General features: G+C 31.8%; 2 protein-coding genes across 9 annotated transcripts in view; one reads left to right on the forward strand and one right to left on the reverse strand.

Moving 5' to 3' along the window:
• LOC116339839 (protein PFC0760c) overlaps nt 1-4,995 on the reverse strand; it is a 29,376-nt gene extending 24,381 nt beyond the window's left edge. Inside the window, exon 1 of one of the 6 annotated variants that reach the window (XM_031765939.1) lies at nt 4,967-4,995. In XM_031765939.1, coding sequence (XP_031621799.1) covers nt 4,967-4,980 — 14 coding nt within the window. In that variant the 5' untranslated portion in view covers nt 4,981-4,995. Of the gene's footprint in view, nt 1-1,353; nt 1,625-4,966 lie in introns of those variants that run through there. The other 5 variants (XM_031765910.1, XM_031765932.1, XM_031765946.1 and 2 more) reach the window with 5 other exon arrangements.
• Nucleotides 2,870-27,200, forward strand: part of LOC116339909 (feline leukemia virus subgroup C receptor-related protein 2) — a 43,093-nt gene continuing 18,762 nt past the window's right edge. The window contains exons 1-6 of one of the 3 annotated variants that reach the window (XM_031766027.1): nt 2,870-3,090; nt 22,319-22,913; nt 23,075-23,189; nt 23,691-23,793; nt 25,453-25,581; nt 25,896-25,991. In XM_031766027.1, the coding sequence (XP_031621887.1) occupies nt 22,790-22,913; nt 23,075-23,189; nt 23,691-23,793; nt 25,453-25,581; nt 25,896-25,991 (567 nt within the window). In that variant the 5' untranslated portion in view covers nt 2,870-3,090; nt 22,319-22,789. Of the gene's footprint in view, nt 3,091-6,102; nt 6,632-9,255; nt 9,568-22,318; nt 22,914-23,074; nt 23,190-23,690; nt 23,794-25,452; nt 25,582-25,895; nt 25,992-27,200 lie in introns of those variants that run through there. The other 2 variants (XM_031766019.1, XM_031766011.1) reach the window with 2 other exon arrangements.

A 27,200-nucleotide genomic window follows, 5' to 3' on the forward strand; every position in this document is an offset into this window, starting at 1 on the left:
AGAGAGAGAGAGAGAGAGAGAGAGAGAGAGAGAGAGAGACGGGGAAGCGTTTGGTTTGTAACAAATATAAAGTCGTATCGAATGAATGATCACGTATGTGAGTACATGCGAGGCAATTCATTTCAACTGTACTGACACTCTTGCGCCTCACATTTGTTGGTATTGAATGTTGAACTTCCGTTTTGAATTTCTCACTTGACGGATCATAACTGCATGCATATGTGAATACAACACACCAACGATCACGCATGGAATAATGATTAACATGAATAAACATTCAGCGGTCGGTCTGATGTATTGTCAAACCATCACGATCACCATGATTATTATTCAATTTCAGTAAAACACAAGAGAAGAAAACTTGCATCGAAACAATATTGATAGACAAAGCGAACATGAACGAAATAGAACCAAACAAAACCTACACCTTTTGAACGCAATTTATGCAAGTGAATGTTAACGATTCGTTCAGTTGTGAGTCCCGTTGAATGTTCATCAGTACACCCGATTCAATAATTGCCACGAAACTTTATTCGCAACAGCAAATTGGCCGTACATGTTATCTGGTACTTCATCATCGTCAATTGTTTTATATGATTTCAAACGCAAAAGAAGAAGTGTGATCATATAAATGATGCGCCATTTTTTTCATTCTATTTTATAAATCTAATCAATCACATGGAGATTTTTTTTTTCATTTTATTGAAAATTCTATACTACAAAGATCTTGAATAAGGGTTTATTCTTCTCAATTAATATTATCTTTTTACTAACGCTTGAGTTAAGACTCTTCCTTCTGTTTGTCCGTTGATAGTTTGATAATTTTCATATAGATATATTATTAGCCCAAAATAGATTTTGATGATTAGCCAAAATTGATAGATAGTCATAATTTCAATTTGGAAAGTATGTTTGACAGTTCCAGTTATTGGAGTTTGATGGCTACTTAAAATACACTTACACTTTGCATCATAAGTTAATTAAATGCGTTAATTAAGAACGTGATTGATGGCAAGTAGAAAATTAAAGTAATTAACTGAATGTAAATACCACGTTTACAACAGACTTTTACGGCTATACGAGTTCAATGCTTGACGAAGTGGAAACAAGATTACCAAAAAGAATATTCAATTGTTTAGATGTTCTTACTTGTTTATATGAGTTGCAGCTTGCAAGCGCCAGATTTTTTGAAAAATTCAAAATCAAATATTTTGACAAATTCAAGAATCTTATGTTTTTATGAATGAAATTATGAATTTAATAAAACCATGAAAAATGTGTGAGAGAAAATGAAACAATAACACTCTATGAATAAAACAGTTTCCGTTTTTTTTCTTCGCTTTGCTTACTCACCTGATATACTGAATGCCTTTGGTTGCGATATAAATTGACGCTATTGTACCAAAGAGCACGCCAACATTTCGACCGAAATGTGATCGAAAACCGATTATTTCCGAGACATCTTTCATTTTTTTTTATCACTTCTGTAACACCTATGCAAATATTTATGTTTCACAAATATTTTAGAATTGTTCTTCGTATGCTCTTTTGTCGTAAATTTATTTACTGAAAAGATCTTAACATTGGATATGAAAACAGTATCGTTGCGATCGATCGAAAATCGTGAATCAAACTGAATGTCGCTGACTTCGGTGCCATTTTCTTAACAAACCATAATGTCCATCATTCGAAAAATGAAAATATGGTTTTCGAAAAGCCAGCCAGCCCAATGTGTGCATTATTATTTTCTATGGCTGGCTCATTCGTCGATGTTTATCAAGCAGAATTGAAAGCGCACAATTTTGTAATTGATATTCATCTAAACCATTCATTTATCACGAAACTGCAATTGGTGATTTTTTTTCGAAATCATATCCAGTGAGCCGATTAATACAGTCGATTTTCTCGCTTGTCTTATGAAACGAAAGTCAGTGAAATGGAATGACGGCAATCAATTAACGTTTTCTTTCAATGTCTCGACAATAAGTCATTTAATTGCAATGCCTTCATATTGTGGAACACATTACAAAAAGAGATATCGCTTTGTGGCAAGCGAAAACAAATGGTTTGAGCTTCGAACAAAGGCAACTAATTGTTCACATTCAATTTCATTTCTTTGGTTAAAAGATATATTATTTTATCTTCGGTATCAACATTTAAATGTTTTAGAATATTACCGTAAAATTGAAAAGGTGGGAATAAAACCTGCGTTTTAGTAAAAATGTGAGAATATTTGGTGGGGACATTATCAAAATCGAGGATAGATTCCTGTCTTATCAATTAAAATCAAATGGCTCGTTATCTAATTTTGTGAAAATCCATTTATCTTCACTATTTGACCCTCCGGGAGAACAAAACCCGAACTTCCTTTGAACTATGCAAAGTGGACAAACATCACAGAATAACTGACTTGATTTATGCCATTCAATATTTTCTCCGACCAACAAACTTGGAAGCCGTTGCTCATCTATGTTCAATTTTTAACTCACAATTTCACGGAAAATTTTACAAATATTCAGTGAATCGATTTATGATGTAATCACAAGTAATCGCTCCTTTTATTAAGTATACAATAATGTATAATCAACTCAATTTAACAGATGTCCCTATGTTAACGGAAAATGATCTTGCCATAAATGCACATGCGATTTACACAGATTATAATATCGCCATTATCTCCCTGAAATTGCTTTAAAACTGTTTCTATTAATTTTGTTCCGAAGCCGGAAATGACAATGGTCAAGAAAAAAACATATATAAACGGCTTATTTTGAGCATTATTCAGTGGATTTACTTTTTAACGCTACGTTTATTTTTGAATAGTCAACGATTGTGGAAAGTTATGGTACATCAATTGTGTTGAAAAGAAATTAAATACTTGTGTTCTAAAAGAAGTAGCCTGAAGTTTTCTGTAAAGTTAACACAATTTCAATTTTCATGGCATAAAAGTAGTGCATCAGTCGCTTCACTTCGCCATATATATGTGTTTTCAAATAGCTGTGCAAATAAATAAAAAATTGTGTAAAAGTCAACAAGCACCACTTCCACCAAATCAAACATTCGATCGCATAAACATTTTCATTATATTTGGTAATTATCCATAGATGATGACGTAAATTTTTTAGAGGGGGGTGATGGCAAAATTACGTAGAGGATCCCTGGAAAAATCCATGGAGGGTCCCTGACGAAGTCAACAATTTGTCGGAAATGAGGATAAAATCGTTTTTTTTTTGCTCTTCACTTTTTTAGCAAATCGAAAGAATTTTCTCGGCCAAAAAAAGTGAAGAGCAATAAAAGGTCCTCATTTCCAAAATCGTTGAGGGTTCCTAAAAATATTTTGGAGGGGGGTAATCCGAACCCTAGGAACCCTCGTCATGGTAATTATCCGAAAAATAATTAACAATCTGAATAAAGTGGTGATTTAAAATGCAAATTACAAATTTTATAATTAGTTGAGCAAATCAAAATATATGCAATGGAAATAAATAATGCTCAACAATATAATGCATTGTCACATGTTCTCATTTTAGAGCGAAGCATTTTAATATATATATATTTTTTGTCAACATTCTACATATTGTTGAATGTAAATAACGAATAATCGATTTTTTGTATATGGAGAGAAAAAGTTTCGCTTTTTTAAAATATATATTTAACGTGCTGACATTCGTTTGCAATCATTCACGAAAAACCACTGAACTTGACAGCACCTTTGTCATGTGATTTGAATTTATTTAATGAAATATTCGGATATTTGAGTTGAATCTTTCAAATAATATTGCGTTTAATGTTTAAAATAGAATAAAAATTCTTTGTAAAAATCACTTTATTTGAACACCGTTACACAAATACTTTGAATCGCAGAAAATCGTTACGAAACGTTTTTAAAAAAAATCCAACAAACGATCTACAAAAGTACACAACGATTGAGATTGAAGACAGCGAATGTCAATCGAAATACATACGTGTTCACAGCACAGTTACCAAAACTGATATAATGATAACGATATGATCACAAGTGCGCATTTTCACACCTCTCTGGCAAATGCACTTAGACGTTCGAGGCAACAATCTCTTATCTTACGACGACGTATAAACATCATTTGCTCATTTGGGAAAATGTTTAACATCTTTGCACATTACAATTTCAAAGCACACTCACCAATCCACCGATATTCATGTATACAAAATTTAAAACGCGTTCAAATAAATTGTGAACGCGCTTGAGATGTGTGTCACTATAGAAATGAAAACAGTTCAACAGTTTGGGTCATTTTTCGAATTTTGCAGCAGCTATACAAATTCCAGTGAAACATATACAAATATTTTCTTATCGTCGTTTTCTTTTTGCTACTAAGTTATTTTGACGAAAGAAATTAATATAATAACAAAAGCGCGCAATCGATCACAGGTAAATACAGGCCGGGTCTTATCGGAAGAATTCGGAATATTAGATGAAGACTGAGCGCAATTTCAAGTCGTTTTTTATTTCACACACGAAAAACACATACCATCGCATTGTTATCAGTGCGAGCAAAGTAGTGTTTACATTTATTTTCAAGTCGAATGTATACAAATCTACTGAATTGAAGTAAATGCTTACTTTAATGATCTACTTGATAGCTTCTAACTATTACATTCAAAATAGGAAAAATACACATCCAAACTATTCACTGTCACGAAGAATCAAATCATTTTTTCTTGCTTTCAAATGCAAGGAAGACAGACGTAGAATTGATGACAATTTTCATTAACTCTTCACTCACTTGCATAGGCATTAAGAATTTCAATAATGAATTATCATAGCATTCGACACAAGAATAGTTTAAGCGATTGATTATATTTTGCAATCGTTATTAGTTTGTTGCTTTCAAACTTTTCTTTTTGCTTAATGCATTATAAACGGTTGAAATTAAGTTAATCGTAATTATAATTGATAATTTGGTAAAGGAATTATTATACTTACCGTATTAGAAACATTATTTAAAAAAAATTCCAGAGTATTTCATGGAATATGTATATGAAAAAGGCGAAATTCAACCACAATTTTTGTTCCGTTCACCAAATGCCACAAGCTTCGACTGAAATTCATTGATTAAAATTTTCAATGGAGAAGACAATTACAATGCTCTAACCTCTTACAAAATGATGTTTGAATATATTTTCGTTTGTTTGCCTTTTTGCAATTTTTTTTTTGTACTGAGCTTACGTTCGCTTTGTGCAAAAGTCAACAACCAACATAGTCTGCTGTAATAGCTATTCCGTTGTGGTTTTTTTTTTCGGTTTCAGTACTACAGTTCGATTTTGTAGTTTAATCATTCAGTCACGTCTTCTGCAAAAGCGTTGTCAATGTCGGATGTTATTTGACTCTATTTGTCGGCTTCTATTCTTGCAACTTGCCAAGCGGCATATTCTAACCGAATGAAATTCGACGACACTTAACGTGGCAGTGAAATGCTTCATAATAAAACTTCTTGTAAACCTAATTGTTTAATTTCATTTAGTTTTGATTCGCAAAATGAGCAATTAGTTGTGGTCTGTTTTGTTTTCAATTATTATTATTTTTTTGCATTAATTTCTGGTTTTTAAGATAAAAGTGAAAAGTAATAACGTTTTCGGTCGATTTATAAGCATTGTAACATTTAGAATTCGATGCATCATTGCGGTCCAAGTTGCCATCGGCTGGAAGACTAAATGAACTGAATTTTAACAATGGCACATTTTGAACAAAATCCTCCAACAAACTAGCAAACACAGAGGAGAAACCTGCCGTATGTTTTCCATGCGGCATCATTACTCTTCTATTTTTGTCTAAGTTGATGCTTTGCAGAGCATGCGCACGAAATTACTATAAAAGTGTATATGGTTGTGCTTTATTCCCGGTGACACACTCAAAAAAGTCTGCATGCTTTTACTCCAAATTGCGAATAAATAATTCGCAGCGGATAACCCACATTGTTTGTGAGAAAAGTGTCATCGGGATGGAGAGAGAAAGTTCATTTCGATGCTGCTATTTCTCCTGGTTTCATTTATGAGCGACGCTTAAATGGCGGATGAGCAGTTCATCGTTGCGTTTCAGTTTGTTGGCAACCAGATTGTATAAAATGACATCTCCTTGCTTTGTTGTTCATCATATCAGAAAGTAAAAGTTCAAGTGCCCTTCTTTTCGCGCGATTTATTTCACAAAATATCTTGTATCGCAATAGTGATTAAGAAACCGCATATTTATACTTCTGTTTATAATAAACTGTGTTCCAAGTGATTTATACATTTTTTTTGCTCTTAAAATCGCCTGAAGTTAGACAAACTTACAAATCGATACATGTGCATATTAACATGTTTAACATATGATGTAGATTTATGATATTATATTCAGGTGCATTCGTCAAATTCGCATAAAAATCATCGTGATGATATAACACGGTGACACCAAATGGCATCACTCAACAATTTATACGTTTACGTGAAGAACTTGAATATTCGGAAATTTTGTAACATATAATGGCTTCAACTATTTATTCTTACTGACAGTTTTTATGAAATATATGGTAAAAAGCACGAAATTTGCTTTATTTTCGATTCATTTTATTGGTCATCAGCATGCAACACAGTATGGAATACAAAGAAGAAGGTGAGTGAAAACATGAGCTTATTCTAACGTTTTATATTGGTTGACGCATTAATAGAGATTGTATTGTGAATTTCAATGTGACACTTTTCATTATTTGAAGCAACAAGTCGAATAAAGCAGGGTGAATGAAAGTGGGAAGAGAGTTGGTAATCTATCACAAAATTGTTCCCTCATTTTATTTAAACTCTATGCCAAACGATTTGCCAATTCTATTTTGCTGACAATTACTGGATATTAAAACGATATTTATGAAATATTTTAGTTTGAATGCAAAGAACAAAGCGCACGAACATTGTAAAAGTTTTGCAGTTAAAAATGCCGCTTTTAATTGAAATCAATGCTCATGGTTTGAATTTTCTCAACTAGTTACAAGATTTTGCCGCATATATTTTGCTCATTTTATTTGAACTTACATTTCTTTCCCGAGTATACCAACAGCGCATTTTTTAAAGTACGTACTTTCTTCTTTGTGCTCTTATGATTTTTTTTACATATTCGTTATGAGCGACAAGTAAGAGTAGAGCGAAATATTCAGAGTTTGCGAGTTATTTTGAAACTTTTTCCAAACAAGCAACAAAACGTAACATTTTTTATAAATATTTTTTGTAACCACTTTAATTTTATCGCTTTTTTCGATTTCTAGCCATACGGACTATAGACATATTTGGCTTTAATACTTATTAATATTTCTTAATTTATAAATATATTTTTCAAGTAGAAAATAAAAAAATAGCGTCAATTTAAAATTATAAAATCATATTCAATTATTAATCTAAAAAATTATAAATACGATTATAATCAGAGATAAGAAGAATTTGATGAAAGCAACGGTAGCTTATTATATTGAATGCACGATAGCATTCCCTCATCGAGACCACACAAATATCCAAAACAAATGGTTGAGACAGTTCATGAAACTATCTACGAACATTTTTACGACATTAGTCCAAATTGATGCCATTCAAATCGAGCTTATTTTTTAATAATTTGAAAAAATGATCTGAAATTCAGAAACGATATTAAGCAAGTGAGCATCAAAAAATTAATCGTTTAAATTCTTATGACTTTCGTAATCGACTTTGAGCAATTCAAGTATACTAAGTTGATATATTCTACACCCACCCTCCTTTGCTCATGCATTTATCATACAAATATCGAGCAACACGTGATGACATTGAAATCGAAAAACATAAGCTTATTATAGCAATTTAAAATTACCACTCATAGCGAATGACATTTTCTTATCACTTTAATGTTCAGTTTCTGAACCACATACGACAGTTCAAAATTTGTTAAACGATATAAACAACGAGCATCACGATGAGGATGTGAATCATAGCATTGTGTGAGAAAAAAATCACAAAGTGCGGTCACTTTTCAATATGCTTCAGTTTATCAATTGGATAATATGTTCTTTTAGAGAGTATTACGTTGAATGAAGATTAGTTTTAATTTAAAATATGCTTGATAACATATTTATGTAATGTTTGTATATATGCGTGTGGCTGTGTGTATGTGAACAAAAACTGATTGTATGCACACATTTTACAAAATCATCAATCACACACGCTGTCATGTGTCACTATGATAAGCGGTCAATGAGACACATTTCGACAAAATTTTACACCGACCGATGCCAAACCTAAATATACTGTTGAATTGTAAACTTCACAAATAAAATAAATTGATTTAATTTGAAAAGATTCAAATAAAAACAGTTAAATAATTTCAAATCGAATCAATTTATTTAATTGTAATTTTCAAATTAAATATTGAACATTTTCAAGTTTTCTTTCAAAGTATCAAGAAATTGGACATTGGAAACATTAAAAAAATTGAATTTTGTGAAAGTACAAATTGTGATGTGTGGAATATAAATTTTGCGAATTCATAAGAATAATATTTGTGAAAAAACGGAATTATTACCAAAGAGTTTTATAGTGACTTAACTAGTTAACTTAACCGATTGCGTATGAAACATATTCGACATAAAATAAATTTATTGAGTTTTAACATCGCCGACAATTTTCGAACAATATGATAACGAAAATTGGAATTTTTATTGTTTGAGATTAATCACTAACATGTACACACTTATTATTAGTGTTATATTGTATGAAAAAAGTTCCATTAAAAAAATGAGAAATTAACATAACAAATAATAAGAAAAAGAGCTCGAGGAATCGGTTTTAATTCGTAAACATTTCCAACACTTTCCACAACTAACCACAGTTTGAAGGTGCGCTTGAATGCATAAGAAATGTGCGCTTTTTGTTTGTTTACATTTTTTTTTTCTATATATTATTCGTATGTCGGTATCTGGTGTTTCGTTGTCGTTACAATACGAAACTGTTCATTGTCTTTGTGTGCCGTTCATTGTTTAGTCATCCGTTCAGCAATTTGGCTGATTGACTGTGTGTTTGTGTGCATGAATGTTGTGCAAGAGCAGTGTATTTCCACATCATCATGCGAATATACAGCGCGATACTGGAGAATGCGTGAAATGAAAATGTTCATTGTATTGTCGATGGGTTTGTGCGCGCCGTATGCGATGGTGTGCGTTTTATTTTGTGTATCAGTATTTGCGCCAAGAATCCACTTTATCGGAATAAATATGTGTGTACTTGCGATGATAGCACGTAGAATATATCAAATGGTCCTGGGGTATCAACCGTTTTACAACGCTTCTTTCTCCTCTGGCGTCTTGGCTTCTGAATAAAAAGTGTACATTGCCCATCAAGTGAAAACAAACTAAAGTCACTCAGTCTCTATAGAATCGTCAATCGACACAGTCGATGTGACACTTCGTTCAAAGCTGAATACAACGAATAAAAGGACACAACGTATTTTTTCCCGACCAGATCTATCCATCATCGAAATAGACATCTAACTTACAACTTCGAAGTGTTTCGCGTGATTTAAAATTGATATATCATGTAAGCTACAAACATGTTGTCTGTATACGACTAAACAAATTTGAACCAAGTAAAAAAAAACCGTTAAAAAATGGTTTAACACATTGGCTCACTCATTTATTTCGATCGTGTGCATGTGAACATTTTGTTGAAATTGAATTCGACAATTTTGATGAAATAAAAAATGGTCCTCGGTTAAGTTGACAATTTATTGGCCAACTAAAACGCGTGATTCTTATCAATAAAATGCAGGCTGATTGTTTTGTCTTCAACATTTAAAAATTCATTGATCAGAACAAAAAAAAATGTTTTTGTAAATTTTTTTAATATTTTGATTCATTTTTTCTGGAAGCATGGATTTTTAGTCATATTAACACTTTTTTTATGGCGCGTTAATTTACTCGTTTCTATAAAAATCGGTTGGAATTATTCAGATCAAGTAATCATGAAATGAACAGAATGTGCTAATAAAGAAGTAGACAAGGAATGAGGATGATGAAAAAAAATATATTCAAATTAAAAATTAGTTCAAGTTGTTTACATTTTTCATTTGACATGTTTTCGCTCACTTCAGTCGTATTTTGAATTTAAATTTGAATGTTTTTAATTCTAAACAGTTCAAATGACAAACAAAATTAAAAACAACAATTAACACTCTACAAAAAACCTTCAAAACATTTTAATTAAATCAACAACAAAAATACTCTACCAAACTATACCTGACAATAATCGTGCATTTGATTAACGTCCGACATCGCTTAATCATCGGAAGCTCCAATCCAAACGTAAACATTCGTTTTTTTTTTTGTTATTATTTTTGAATTTTTATTACAGTACCACTATTCGTATACGAGACACGGCAATTATATGAGTTTCCTCTTTTTTTAAGTGACTAGATGCAAAGTACGGCACTTGCAATTTATTCCATAGACATTCTGTCTACCCGATCAACTCACTTAAAATATCAAATCAGCAACAATGGGCAACGTAATTGGTTCGGGGATTTTTTAGGTGTAGTTGTTCTGATAAAATCCCATACGTGTACAATTCCGCAACGATTAATGTGTGGTGATAAAAAGTGAATTCACATTGTATGAGTTTTAACTGGTTTTTTATCATCATTCATCGTATGTGTCACAGAGATGCATTTATAAAAAGACGTCGTATTTGAAAAAAGAGAAGAACGAAACGAATCTTTCGAATTAAAATATCGTATATGGTTGTGACAGTAAAATGAATAATGTGAAATGCAAAGAAATGCTCGAAATTAATGTGAAACTTTTCAAAAATTGGATAATAACTCGGTAACGGTAATATTAGTTCGATTCATGGAATTCATCATAAATGTTTGATTAAAATGCACAAACAAATAATATAGATCCAGAAAAAAAAAATCTGTGCTGGGGTATTCTTCTATTAAGATAATAAAATGATTGGATGATCAAATAGAACAAACTTACACTTAGATTGAATAATCGCGTGGTATGAAATTGAGTGGCAGGATTGAATGTGACGGGATTTTCCAGAATACAAACAATATCCGTTATTCATATAGTTTCGATGGTTATGTGTGACTTTGTGTCCATTTTCTGGGAAATTGAGTTGAACAAAATAGATATTTGTATCAACACATTCATTTCCGAAAATAAAAATGAATCCACACATTTTGATTATTCTCCCCCTCAAACGAGTGCAATCAACAACAATGCCAACACAAAAAAAAATATGAAATTAATGAATATAAATAAATGTGGTTTTACTCGTTGTCTCTGTTTGATTTTCTCTCATTCCACATCATGCTGTTGTCATGTACTCTTTATTGTCATTGCTTTCGCTCTGCGCCTATTATCGTTCGTGATTTCAGTACGTTGATCGTTAAAATTCGATTAATGTGACAGCCACAAATCTACTAAATCGAATACATTTCTAAATGACAAGTGGCAATTTTGTGAGTGTCATATGGAAACCACTGCCAACATTGTCGTGCCGCGCATCAACTTCATCACTTAGCAAATGGCAACCCAGTGTATGAAAGCTTCACTTTTCCTCATTGCCCTTCATCACACGCTCCCCTTCAAATTTGTTACAAATGCTGACATTCAAAATGAATATAAAAAATTAAAATCAAACACTAAAAAACAATAAAATTTATACGTTTCACAAATGAATTTAATTCAATACCACATTTTAATTCTTTTGGATTATGAATAAACATTGATTTTCCACATTTGTAATGGCATGACGCTCAAATAATTTGCAAAAGTTCAAGTTTGCAAGACAAAAAAAAGACGAACATTGATAAAACGTATTAATGATTTGAAGTATTTTATTTTCAAAAATTACAATGCGATTTTGAACAATTCATCTGAGGTTTCATCTTAGACTTTTACTATTGCAAAAGATCTTTAAAGCATCAACTACTTTCCAAAACGACTACTTTCTTCAAGACTTTTCCAATTGAACACTTCCATTTCGATCGCAAAAAGACAAATGATACGAATATCGGTTTCAAGGATTGAATCAAACTATTTAAATACATTGAATTTGGTTTTTCATTTCAAACAGTAATTCCCAATTTTTCATACGCAAATAAAAGTTTGAAATTGTCACGAACAAAAAAAAACATTTTAAAGACATTTAAAACATTTCCAGAATTTAACGAACCTTTTTGTGCCAAATGAGTCATATAATATGATAATAAGTTATTTTCGAGCAATAAGATATCTATGACTTTTTTCGCATATGAGAATTGCCTTGGAAAACATTTTTTTTTTTTTTTGAAGCCAAATGCAAAAAGAATGTTTGGGCACCTACTGATCGAAATCGTATAATGTAAATGAATGTGTAACAAAAAAATTGACAGCACTATTGATAAGTGAAAAGAAATAACAAATAAATGAGAACAAGGCAAAGTGTCGGTAAATATGAAGTGTGATAGCAAGTTTAAGTGTGCAAAATACTTTGTATAATAATTGAAGCAATATCGTGGTCCAATATAAACAACAAGCACGTGTTTCCATGAATAATCTTCGTTTAATTGATGCGACATTTCTTCGGATTATTATCGCAAAAAGTTGTCATCGCGTGAACGCAAAGCTGGCAAGGGTTCAGAATTTTACGCTCTTCAACTATTCGCAACTGATAAAAAAAACCGTCATCACATGAATTGCATACATAGCAAATTCTATTTGATTTGCAGACGAAAAAAACTCAGTTATATCACGATCCGACTGTCAATATGGATTATGTAATCAAGTGTTTTACTCAAAGTCAAGAGGATAAGATTAACTCTTTATTTCTCCACAACTAGATAAAGCAAATTGAATAGAAAATCACAACTGATTTTTTATGGCACTTTTATATGCTATTGTGTTCATTTCTGTTAAATGATTTGATTTTCAACCACAATTCATGATCAATAAATAAAAGAACTATATTTAAAAAAAAAGGATGGTTCAAGTTACAAAATGTGCATGTTTGAATTTGTTGTGCAAAGTTTTTATTATTAAAAATACCTAAAATGTCAAAGTTCGTTCGTGACTTCCTTTCAATTTCTCCATTTTTGGTAAATTGCCCATGTCAAGTCTAGAAATCTTGTGTTTCTTTTTATATCAGTTGAAGTAAAAAAAATATACATTTACACCATACACCATACTGTTGTAGACTGTTGTTTGTCGAATTAATTGAAACCTGTCACATTTTCTTCGTTTGAGACATGCTTTCTTCGATATTTTATTCATTAACCGTTCTTTCAAAGTGCTGTTTCTCTTTTTTATGTATCTTGGGGCGATTTTGTTTCCATGTGAATAGTTTCCATCAAGATGTTTGTTCTATTCACATTTTCTTTCATTCACGCAAATATCAATGTCGTAACGAATGAAAAAAAAAAATTGAAAATTCACTGGAAATTGCACACTTATAAAGTTCAAAAAGTCCAAGTATGAAAATATTTGATGAATAGACTTTTAACCGAGTGTTTTTTCATCAAATATTTCGCATTTATTCACAATGTGTGTTATAAATAAATCATATTGCAAATATTAAATGTTCGTAAATTCGTTAACTTTTCTGCCATGTTCATCAATTATTTTGCTGATTCCATTTAAACTCAATGTTTATATTTTCGTGATAAAACAAAGCGTTTCTCACGTCGGAACAATCAGAATCTAAAATACCAACATTTTGATACCTTTTCTTTTAACATGTTATGCCGAATAGCAACCAAATCAACCACGGTTTTAAGGATCGTAAATAAATGAATATGTAAGAAACAGACATATTTTTTTCCAGATTTTTTTTGCCGTATCTTTTTCACGAGATTTTATCTTATTCAACATAAAAGCATTTCTAAATTAATTCCCGAGAGTGGCCCAAAATTAGATTGAAAGACCTCGGGGGTTTACTGAGTTAAAAAAATAACTTCAAAAGCTATTTTTTGTATTCGGAATCTCTGTTCAGATCAGATAAATTTTATTATAATCGAAAATCTTTGCGATAATTTGACGTACTTTTGAAATCATAATTACATACAAAGAGTAACACGGTATCTTATTAGATAATCTATAATTTGGTGTGTAATATTTGAATTATTTAAATGCCTCAATGCATATCAACTTACATATGACGGCATAGTTAAAAATAAGGCTTTCCTGTGCTATTTAGAGGCTTAAAACTTTAGACATTGTTTTCTATTAATTTTACTAAGCGCAACAGAGAATATGTTATGCTTTCCATGGAATACACTAGGATTTATAGGTGCAAAACAATAAGAATTGAATCTTGGTGTCTTTATTTTTAAAAAAGCACAACTTTTCTTCCAAATTTTGGCGCATCTTTTCGGAATAATGCATTTCGCTGGCATCTAAAATTGATTTAAATGTTTAAAAAATGTTTGAAAATACGAAAACTAGTTAATACCACCAAAGGTTGGAACAAAAAAGGCTCTTTGCACTGAGAAAGTTCGATTGTATCATTTTTATAAAAATGTTTTTTAGCTCGTTTTTTTCGTACATTGTACAAATCTTTGTAAAATAAAGAAATTCTCTGCAAACATCAGTGAGTGCCTGTGTATTTACATCGGCAGTGAATAGTACACTCAAGAATGCACCACTTTGTCACTGATATGTAAAATGATTTGTAGTGCAAACTTACGCTGGGTTTTGTAAAATGAACAAACATTTTTGTACAATATACTGAATAAATTTCTCAGTGTGCATTCCAATGGGTAGAATAAACAAACGTCGCTTTACGAAAGCATGAAAACATTAGCAACATGCCTTTCCGGTTATAAAGTAAAAGAGCTTATGATACTTTTTTTTTAATATTAGCAAAACATCGCTTGGGAACGATTATTAGTTTGATCCTGCGATACATATTATTTTTTCGCTGTATAAAGCCAATAAGTATTCCAAGTTATGCTCGCACTAAACGATAAAAATGTTGCCAACAAAAGCGTCTCAATGACCATACTTGAGTTTTGCACTAAATTAAATAGCATTAAACATTTGAAAAATATTTATATCAACCAGTTTATTAAAAAAAAAATTAATTCAATTCTCAATCGAAACCAATGTAGCCGACCACTAAAATAGTTAATGAAATGAGTAAAAAAGTTCGCTTTGTTAAAAGGTTGGAAAAAAGATTGATATTTTGATTAATTACATTTTAATGAAATCCATTTTTACCGATAATGTACTAGACATTTTCAAGAGAAAAAACCCATTTCGAGTGACATTATTCTTTTGTTTGTCAAAAAGTGTTAAGAAAACAAATGCATCTGGTGCGAAGAAAAAAAGTTTATGTAAATGTTGTTTTGTTCGTTGATTTGCGCCGAATAGTTGGTCATGTGCTTTTTATAGCATTCCTTTTGTGTTTCACGCTTTCTGATGATCGCTGAAATTTGTTCAATTATGTGGAAATGATTTATAGAAATTTAAATGCCAAATAGGCACTGTGTCTCCTCAACTATTCGATCAAAGCAATTCATGCAGCGCACATACAATCGCTGCATGGTTCTTTACATAGTAGCCGCCAAACGGAGACAATTTCATGCTTTTCATCGTTGTTATTTTCTATCTTTTTTTTTAGTCAAAGAACATTGCTGTTATCTGAGCATGACTTCCACATTGTGATGTGTTTCAATGACGCTTTTATTGCGTGCCTTCATACAATTCACTACTACGTTCACGATTTATTTGAAGGACCCTATTTCTACAGTTCATTTTTTTCTTCTTTACACGAGTGCTGTGAATGCGATAAATCAATCATTAAAACAGGAATTGGGCAAAAACTCGAAAATTCGAAAAACGCACTAAAAACTAGAAAATAAAAAGGCACCTCGGTCGCTGTAGCTACAGAGCACGAGTGGATGAATAAATAAATGTACTGTTGCGAAAACAGCATGCGAAGGAGTTGCTATAGAATCAAAGTGTGATTTTCATTTCCACAACATAAAGCGTCCATTTTTTACAGTCTCCATTCCAGAATCAGTTCCAATGTTTTCCGAACTTTGCAATTACATTTTTGTGCATAGCTTTGCTGATTCAATGGGGAAATAACCCTTTAAAAAACTAAATCACAAGCTCTGTTTATGTATAACGAATGAAATCACTTTGCACACAGATAGAGGCGAAACATGGTCGTGTATGTAAATTTGAATTTCAGGATTAGTAGACCCAAAACATCACTACCATCAACATAAATAAGTATTCACGTTCTCCCATCGGCGAAAAAAAAACGAATTTTTGTAAGTGCTTTTTTATATGTGAAAATCGAATTCCATTCAGCCGAAATAAACAATAACTTATATTGATATTGGAAAGAAAAGTAACACTTCAAAACATTGAATGGTCGGTCATTCATGCGTTAAAGCGAACAAATAATGATTATAGTTGCAATTGTGACCCATAAATTTGACGATTTCAACAATCTATTTTGTATGTTCATTTTTTCCATGAAGAATGGCCAACACTGAACTGTCCAAAGAATTTCAGTTTATGAAATACCTCACATTAAGTAAACTTAATACAAATGAATAATGTACATAATAAAATATCAAAGAGAGATACAGTTTACTTAATGAGCAATCAAACACTTTCATTTAAAAAAAAGAAATACCATTGTCTCTGTTTATGCGATAATTAATCGAACATATTTGAACTCAATTTACGTGAACTTAATGTAAATCCTGAGTAAATCATCCGAAAACGGAGGTTATTTGGAAAATTTCTTGTATTTATAGCAAATAATAAAATAAATCGTGTCATATAACTCACAACGGTTATTATTGTTGATGTTATAAAAAGCATACTCTTTTTTTCTGTAATATCTATTCGAATATATGCTGGCAAATGGCTTATTTACCACAATTTGACAAGTATTGTCAGGCAACAGTGTTTTTATTGTATATGACAAGGGTTTTATCCACACACAAAAAGTAGTTTATTCCAATCAGTTTGATCGTCAAACAAAAATCGTTAACAAAAAGTGCATTGAAATGTGTTGAAGTATCGCTTTCGCTTCGAGTATATGTATTGACTGTTTTGGACATTCATGAAATAACATAAAACCAAATAGAAACTCCATTTCATTTTATGATCACGAATGAAGGACCCACTGTGACACATGACATCGATGCCGAATGCAAAGACCAAATAAATAATGTTTGATGTTATTATTCGAGAATAATCAACAAAGTTGTGAAGTTCTCTATTTGTATCCGCTATTTGAGTTACATGTCTTGTTTGAAATCAACACACAGATCAAGTTATTAAGAAGAAATTTTATTTATTGTAAATAATCAATAATAAAAGTATAATTATTATTAAATTTGTTGCATTTTTTGTGATATGTTCATGATTTATGGAATTTGATGATATTTGTTAATCAGCAAAAAAAAAGGAAAATAAACTGGAGAAAGGAAATGAAGAGAATCTGACTTACCACTGGTTAGCAATAATATCGTTAACATCACACCACAATATTTTTGAAGAAAAATAGCGTCTTATGCATTAGCAAAAAACAGCCAATAAACCCAATTGGAACAAGGATAAATAAGAAAAATTGTATGTTTACAACCAAAAAAAAATATGGTTGCCCAACAAATTAGTTTTCGCAGAATTTTCATACAATGAATGCGTATGTACAATTCAATTCAACTACGTAGTTTATGGTAAAATGAAGAAAATAGCACAACAATCAAAAGCAATATAAATACCATATCGAATACGTAATTTCTTGATATTAAGTAAAAGAAATTAGTTTATATTAGCAAATAAAATTAAGAATGAATTTATCTCGTCAAACGGTGCACAATATTCCATAACCATTTGGGATATGCATATATTTGATAAATCATCTTCGTATCCCTTGTTCATTCGGCTATTAATTTAAATAATCGATTATTAGCCGCAAGCAAGATTATATGAGCAAACAAAGCATTTTAATTAAAATCTCGTACATACACACACACCTAATTTGAATTTATTAAAAAAGCAACATCGATTGACGAAAAACATCAATGCACATATTGCAATGCATTGAACGAAAGTTGAGGTAACACGGAAAAATACTTCAAAAGTTGCGATTGCAAGAACATGAATGAGTTGGTTGAATGCATTTATTGCATTCAAATGACGTGTTTGCCTTTTTTCCCCCGCTCTCTCTCTCTCTCTCTCTCTCTCTCTCTCTCTCTCTCTCTTTTTCGATATAAGACCGTTTGTAGGAAAGCACACAAGTAAGCCAATGTGGCACGTAACACACTAACATTAAACATGCAAAATGAGTATCGACATATGGAATCGAATGACAGCGGGATGATAACGAGCCGAAAACATGTGTTCATTTTACCAGTAAAACAGTGGAAAATGTGGAAAAGCATAAAATGTGTTGAGCGCTAAGTTTACGGGCACGTATCGACATTAATGGTGATTGGTGATGCTGTATTTTATTATTATGTACTTGACAGTTTTCTATTATTAATTTATTGGTATATCACAAACAAATGCTTCCCAAATATGATTTTTATTCGAAAATCATGATTACTTAGCGAATGTCGATGTCAAACAAAATGATGATAGTGTGAAAATTACATTTTTCAACAAAAACTTTGTCCTTTTTAATACTCAAAAAATGCTTATTTTCATAATCCTGTTGTCCTTACGAGTTTGAGCTTGTTAAATTTTTAATGCAAAACAAATTATAAATCAAAAGTGTGTGTTCGCAGAACGTATGCAAAGCTGTTAAGAATCTTATTGTAACTTCAGATATGACATTCAGGTTTTAAATAAGAATCTTCTATGAACTCCCATGAGCTTATGATAAAGAGGATAGCTTGCTATTTGTTAAATATTGCGGACACACAAAATGGTAATCATAAATCTCACTTTGTACACCATTCAGATAAGTGTTCGTAACTGTGTTTACTTTCTTTCGCGTTTTTCTTTCCATTGGACTCCGCTCAAAAACGAGTTTTTTTTCTTTCAATTTTCCGATATATATCAAAATAGGATACAACTTATGCACATAATCTACTGTTTCGACCGACTTGCAACAATACTCTCAAAATGTTTATTTTAGAATCTTTTTCGGAAAAAGTGAGAGAAAAAAATGTGGTGCTGAAATATACTGTATAAAAATATAGCAGAGAAAAGTTTTGCACAAAGTGTGGTCATCAATCAATTGCAAGGCGAATATGCTAGCATGTGTATGTAACAATTGAAACATAAGACTTGTAGGACTTGTGGTGTGAAAAAAAAACAATGGCCACATTCGTTAAAAATCATTGCGGTAAAAGTTTGGAACGTAATATAAATATATAAACAAGCAGCGAGAAAGTCACTATAATTTATACCAATTATCTTTGTACAAAATGATTATAAAGTTAACCCAAGTTTTTGACGATCCCCAGATGTTGACGATCACAGTTTTTTTCAGGGACTTTTCTTCTGAGGAGGAGGATCGGTGAGGAGGAAAATGAGGAGGAGGAGAGCGCCAAGGAAGATCCTCCTCCTCAAGTGAGGAGGACATTTTTTGTAACAAAAAATGAAAAATACATTATTCGTGATGAAAATAGCTTTTTAACTAAAAAAACGTTTCCTCCTCACTTGAAGAGGAGGATCCTCCGCAGCTCTCGCCTCCTCCTAATTTTCCTCCTCACCGATCCTCCGCCTCAGAGGAACAATCCTTGGTTTTTTTTAACGATTCTGAGTTGTTTTCATTTGTCGCAAGCGCCAATTGTGACGTAGTAAGGAAATAATTTGAATAATTTTGGCTTGTTGAATATCTGTGAGCCAAAATATCTGTGAGCCAACCGATGTCCCTATACTAATGGACATAAAATTCGACGGCGACACAATGATGTAACATTGGCCACACATAAAACTATGTATAAAACATTGGGGATAAGTGATTTGGCTGTCGATTGCATTTTTTCGCCGAAAAAGTCGGTGTGTTCTGAATGAGCTAAAGTGCTTGACAGGTTTTAAGAGGTTGATCATGACACATTGTTTGTTTTGACACATTTTTTTATCGCCGTGCCAGAGCACATACCAAATGAATAAACTAACCATATGCTGGGCGATAAAACCTTTTGTAAAAACAATGAATAATGAATGAGTATAGATTTAGGTAATATATTTTCAGCGAACAAAAAAATATCCCATTTATGTATGGGAGAGCAATGTAAGGTGAAAAACATTCAGTAGACGTTTCTATTTGACTTGTGCACCCAATTCTACTTTTACATTCATCATCCAATGTGCTTTCACATAATTGATTATTACCTCAATTTTATGCCATAAAATACATTTGTTTGCCATACCTTTTTTTCAGCATCATGATTTCAAATTGTATGTCACCAAATAATCAATAGAAGGAACTGAACGTATTTTTGTCATTAAACCGTCTTAATCGATTTAATTACATTTTTGTTTGGACTTAACATTGAAAAACTGTACAAAAAAAGGGCACACTACATCAGCACCACAATGACGGTTTGTAAATGAAACAAAGCTCCAAGATTGAGCCATGATTTATTTCATTTATATTTTATGTACCGCATTTGACATTACTTATTCATGCAAGGGGCATTTTACTATATGCGAATGCCATTTTATACGGAATATATGAAAATTTTCCTATTCATACATGAAATATACGAAGCAAAGTATATTCATCCGCATCAACATCTATGAAAATTCGTACATTTCATTCGCAACCATTCGCGAATGCCGCATACGTCTTGCTAGATGCGACAAACTGTCGTGTGACATTTGTACATACACATTGCTGTGTTCAGTTTGTCGTGGAAGTTTCAAACACAATGTCATTGTTCTCAACTAAATTTGAAAAACAGTTGAAGAAAAAATACAAGATTATTTGTTGAATATTATTTTAGAAGCCGTATTCGATTCGAAAAGTGAGATTTTAGAAATAAATTCAGATAATATAAAAGAAATTGAAAGTTACGTCAATGAAAATAAAAACCTTTCACAAGGCACCGTTTACAGTGATAATATTACGAGTGGCAAAGATTTATTTACCATTTTAGAAAAATTTCACTCAATATTACCAAAAAAAATATCAATTCGGCTTGAATCTCTGTCACCTAATCTGTCACTTTGACTTTTTGAATGTAAAAATATGACTTTTCATATGCGCCATCCGCAAAATGTGTATGAAACATTCGACACCGTCCGCAAATTTGTATGAAACATCCGCCACCATTCGCAAAATTTGTAAGAAACATTTGCGACCATTCGTTTACATTTGCAAAATATATAGGAAAAATTCGCTCGCATATGGATCATTCGTTTAAGTCGGAACCCCCTAGTATTCATGTATTTTAAAATTTAATATTGGCTTACCTCAATGAATTTAATTATTCAGTTCCACTTGATTCAGCCCCAACAAAAGATACTATAGTCATTTATCATTGCACAAAATTAATAAAAAAAACTTCCTCTTCCTTCGTTTCTCTTTCCTTATCTCTTTTTTTTTTTGTAAATTGCGTGGATAATTCATGAAGTAGTGCAAGACTCAAAACGAGAGAAAAGTTTTACGAGGAAGTGAATCCTTTGTACAATTTCGAATTACATTGTAATTTCGAATGAATTTTTTTCTCGTATTTTAACTTTTTTCACCAAAGAACATTTTGTAAGTCAACCTAATCCCAATACTTGATTTTTTGTTATTTAATCAATGCGAACAAATGGTTTTATAGAAGCATAAAGACATAGGTAGAAAATTCCTTTCACTTGATTGATTACCCTCCAATAAATACGGTTCATAAAAAATGTTCGCATTTTATTCGTTTCCATCTTTCGAACTCAGTATCTCTGACAAAGTAAAAAAAAAGAGAATATGAATAAAATTACAGTTATAGAGCATCTATAGACTTCACGTGAGTCGCGGAAGAAAATTGTTAGAAAAAAAAACAACAACTTGAAGCGCTGTGTAAAAATCCTTTTTACATTTTACTTAAATCGAACGTTGCCTAATGAAGACCTTTGGTAATTTCTCTGTCATTCTTTCAACTGTACTTACAATATATAGAGCATTCATGAGTGGTACATGCCGAACCCGCACACTATAGCGTATAATTAACACAATATTCGAGATGTTTCATCGAATTAAATCGTCTGAGTATTTCATTGATTGTGAATATTGTAAATTGTAGTTGAAATCATTCATTTTCAACGATAACTCAATTACTTAAAATGAAATAAATAAAACAATTTCAGCTTATAATGTCTTCTTCTTTTTTTCATTTCAGATGTTGAGTGCTGAACCATAATAATCATAAAATCCAAGCAAATAACGCTATAACTAATGTCAGTATATGATACGCTTATGAGAAACCAAACCAAACGAGTTTGGATTTAAAACCAAAACAGATGCCAAAGAAACCAATGATGATTTAAACCTCACAAGACAATAATAACTAATAGAAAACCACAAATATTTCGAAGCAACAAATATAAGATTCCATCTGTTGCTACAAACCACCAAACCAATTGATTATTATCAAGCATCGTTTTTAAAACCAATAACATTTTATAGAGTACAGAAAAAGCTCATTCGATAAAAAATAAAACAAAGAAAACATTCCACATCTTGCCAAGGCTCTGACTGACGACAACCAAAACCGACAAAGCATTTGCGACAAATTCAAATCACCTCAAAAATTACCAATTTCTTTTATGAAAATATTCAATAATTGAAAGTCCAAAAGTGAGCTACTAAAATGGATCTGACACATTCAACCGACTTAACGACGGTTCCGTCGGAAAGTTATATCCCCGGAAGCAAATCAACCGACTTTATCAAGCCCAAAGGTTCCAGCAACAATTTAGAAGCACAAAATCAAGGTTAGACACAACACCATTTTCATTCTCAAATGCAGTTCAGACACAGTGATTACAATTGTTTCAAAACTGAAAGCAAATATATAAGTTTCAATGTTTGATTATCTAAAGTTTTACATTTTGTTTTCTTTTGTCATGCACATTTTGTGCACCATGGATGATAGGCGAATTTCAAGTGTATACAAGACGATGGATAGTTTTAGCAATCTTTACACTCTATTCGGCATCAAATGCTCTTCAATGGATTCAGTACAGCATCATTGCAAATATCGTTGAAAAGTAAGTTCGGAAATAATTTTAATTTATTCAGTTGCATGCAAAATATGGGTTTTCTTTAATCGACAAATAATTTCGCTTTAAGTTTAAACCGATAATTTGATTCAAAGTAGCAGTAAATTTGTATGTGATTGAGCCAAGATTCATTTGGCGTGCTCGTGCAATAATCATAGGTGTGCACACCAAAGATTTTAAAGAGGTTTATTGTAAAAAATGCAATATCTCGGCAAAAGTTTGGCGTACACACAGATAGTATGGATCTAAGAAATAAAGGTAACAAGAGGCTCCTGGCAACGAACAGAGTCAGAAAAAGGTGAAGAACAAAAATGGTCCTGACTCTGGGTTCCGTTAAAATAGGCCTGGGAATTTTTGGAAGAGGGTTTTGAGACCTTTGGGTGCATACCTGTAACAAACATGATTTTGTTTGTTTTATATTTTGATCGTAAAAGTTTATTCAATAAATTAGTGTTTTGATTGAGTATAATTACTTTCATTCGTAAATAGATATTACAATGTGTCGAACAATTGGGTCAATTGGACATCGATGATCTTCATGATAATTTACATTCCGTTAATTTTCCCGGCCAGCTGGTTTTTGGATAAAATGGTAAGTGTGCAATTCCATTAACGGCATTATAATTTGCACCCAGTAAGTCAATCATTTTCAAATAGAATATGATGTTATATACCGTAAATATTTAAAGCGGAAATAATAAATAGAATTTATTTCATTTAGTAACATCTGCGATATTGTTAATTTTGATATTCAATATTACTTAATTCGTTCATTCTGACGTTGTCTGATCAAGATAATCTCGTTTATATTCTATTTCACTATATTGGCTTGATATCGTACTTGCTTAGAGCATAAATGACATTATGATGTCAAATTATTGTGTCACAAGAAATAATTTTAAATGTATATGTGTGATATATCAGTATATAAAATACGCCCGCTTAAAGTGATTGTCTGACAATGTCTGATAGTGCGTAGCATGTGACAACGTGAACATTATTCCGTTCATTTATTTTGCAGAATCAGTGCAAAGAACAAAGTCTACGATGTCTCATGCAATGCACACTCAACAGCTGATTTCATCACAGCGGCCATCCGATTTGAACACTCTGATATATACACGCACCCAACACAAGTGTAGTAAAACACAAATCCACATTATCCACATTTTATTTGAGAAAATAAATTTAATTAAGTTGTCATAATAACATATAGTGTAGTGTGTGTGTACACCATAGAAGGACGTCATCGAATTTTGATGTGAATGCAATGAAAGTGTACTCAATATACATAATTCACATTAAATAACCATGTTAAGCTTATGTAATAAACTTATTTCGTTACAATATACACGAATATGTGCATTCATTTGAGTAAATTTACACACTTTTGATAATTTCATATGATCGCTTGTAGTTTATTATGAGAGGCTTTTATGTATGAAGTTACAATAAGAACCATTTTATAATGGTGTTGAATGCTTGTTCATTCGATTGTATTTCCCGTTTGGGATCATGTTATTGTAAGTTCAACCAATAGGTCAATCATAATTTTGCGGTAGCCGAAACAATTTCATGTTAAATTTCAGTCAGATATTAGGTTTGAGCTATGGATATAGCGGCTGCTATTTTATAGCCGCTATTTAACTCGTTTTAATGCGTTTGTGCATGTTATGCGTTATTTTCTACATCTCTCTCGTACTCACATTCAAATGTACAAAAGAATAGTAGGCTATCATATTCCTACTCGGTGTTAGACACAGCGCACGAATTAAATAGCGCCTATGAAATAGCAGCCGCTATATGCATAGCTCGAGCCCAATGTCTGATTTCAGTCAATAAAATAAAGTGAATCTAGCACAAAAATGTTAATATTCACATTTAACAAATTTCCCCAAAATTTCCTCATTATTGCCTATTACATGGTGTATTGAATTTAAACGGTCACGAATTCGCGACCAAGAATTATTGTTCGTGCCTCACAACTGTGTCACATTAATTACAGTACGAATGAAATGTTTTGAATAAAATTTTGACCACTTTTTCTGCCCATAATAAATTGAATCACATCAACATCTGCAAAAACAGTATCAGATGTGTGAAATCATAAATTAGGACGTTAAATTCATCATAAAACTATAGCTAATCACATGCAATTTTAAGTGGACGACATTTGTAGAGCTATACATTTCTTTTAATTGCTGATTTTGTCAAAGGGCTTTCGTGATTTATATGTTTTTAAATTGATAAGGGTTTACGTGTGACAGCATTATGTGGTGCATTCGGTACTTGCATTGGAGCATGGGTTAAAGTTTTTTCAGTTGACCCCGGACTATTTTACGTTGGATTTATTGGACAAACCATAGTGGCAGCATCACAAGTAAGCGAAATTCTATTTTGCACCTTTTTTTCATTTCACTTTTAATATACATATAAAGTCTCTTTTAAATCGCGATAATACATACTATCTAGTTGACAGGACTTTTATTTCTTTTTTTTTTGAACTTTCTTTATTCTTCTTTTCAAGAATAGAACAATTCAGTTATTTAAATTTATTTTCACTTAAAGAATCCGTTTATGTAATCAAACGTTTTTGTTTTCGCTCATGAAATCTAAAATTGAATTTACACAAAGCGTGCTGGTAATATTTTGACATTTGATAAATAATCTGTTTTTAATCCGTGATCAATTCAGGTATTTATTCTTTCACTGCCAGCGCGTGTTGCGGCCGTATGGTTCGGTCCAGATCAAGTATCATCAGCATGTAGCATCGGTGTGTTTGGAAATCAGGTAAGCAAGAATCTAGAATAAGTAAAAGAAGCGTTGTGTTTTAACTGTAATTTGAAATGTGATTTTTTACATTTTTGGAAAAACATTCAAGATTCAAATGTGTTTGAAAACGTGATAGAAAAACAGAAACTTAATGTAATTAGCACTTTCTGCCGATTTATCAATAGATTTATCTAATTTAGTTTCACTATTTATTCAATTAGTAACGCCATGTAGAGAACATAAAAAATTACAACATTTTCCTATCGTTCAACAATCATGGGGATAATGTTGAAACCAATTAGGGAATTGCGGTTGATTCGAGTTATGGATAACGTGATGAAAATATTTAACTTGAATTAATACGATATTTTCTTTGTGCCATTTATTCGAAATAATGAATGATTGATTTTTGACACATTGAGTTTGATAAATCCAAATGGGGAAAACATATTGGCAGTTAAGTATGCCATAATTTTGACGGAATATTTTTTTTTTCATAATGAATGGTTTTATTTAAATGTTGAGAATGTGTAGGTAAGTGCACAAAAAAAATATTCACTATGAAAAAAATGTATTGTGGCGAAATTAAGAGTACTCAGCCAAAATATTGATAACTTAACAAAAATATGAAACGATATCCGCCATATTAATTCGTGATTATCCATGAAATTAAATTCCAAAATCACTTCTACTGGACTTTATCATCCCACCTACTCCATCATGCGTAATCCGGCAACGTTGACAGTAGCGCCATGGCAACCGCACGCCAGCGAAACTAAAAAATGGCACAAATTTCGATCGCCTGAATTAAAAATGGTACAAATTTGTCCCACCCAACATAAACAGTGGCAACCATAATGAAGTTGCTGCGTTGCCCAGCTGTCATTGTCGTCGTGTTTTGGGTAAAGTTAGATAAACTGCCACAAACTGCCTCTAAAAATTCCGAGAAGAGGACTCCCTAAGTACTCTCAAAAGCTGAGGAGCTCTTTTGTTTCGTACTATTCCCGACCAAGGGTTCCTTCACGGAACGAAGAAAATAAAAACGCAGAAACACTAAAATGCAGAAAAATAAACGCAGAAAAAATAACACAGAAAAAAAATCGCAGAAGAAAAAACGCAGAAAAAATAAACGCAGAAATCAAAAATGCAGAAAAATAAACGCAGAAAACAAAAACGCAGAAAAATAAACGCAGAAAACCAAAAATGCAGCACAATAAACGCAGAAAA

The sequence above is a fragment of the Contarinia nasturtii genome, unplaced genomic scaffold (assembly GCF_009176525.2).
Source record: "Contarinia nasturtii isolate CC-2019 unplaced genomic scaffold, AAFC_CNas_1.1 Cnas_scaffold_129, whole genome shotgun sequence".
Taxonomy (NCBI): Eukaryota; Metazoa; Arthropoda; class Insecta; order Diptera; family Cecidomyiidae; genus Contarinia; species Contarinia nasturtii.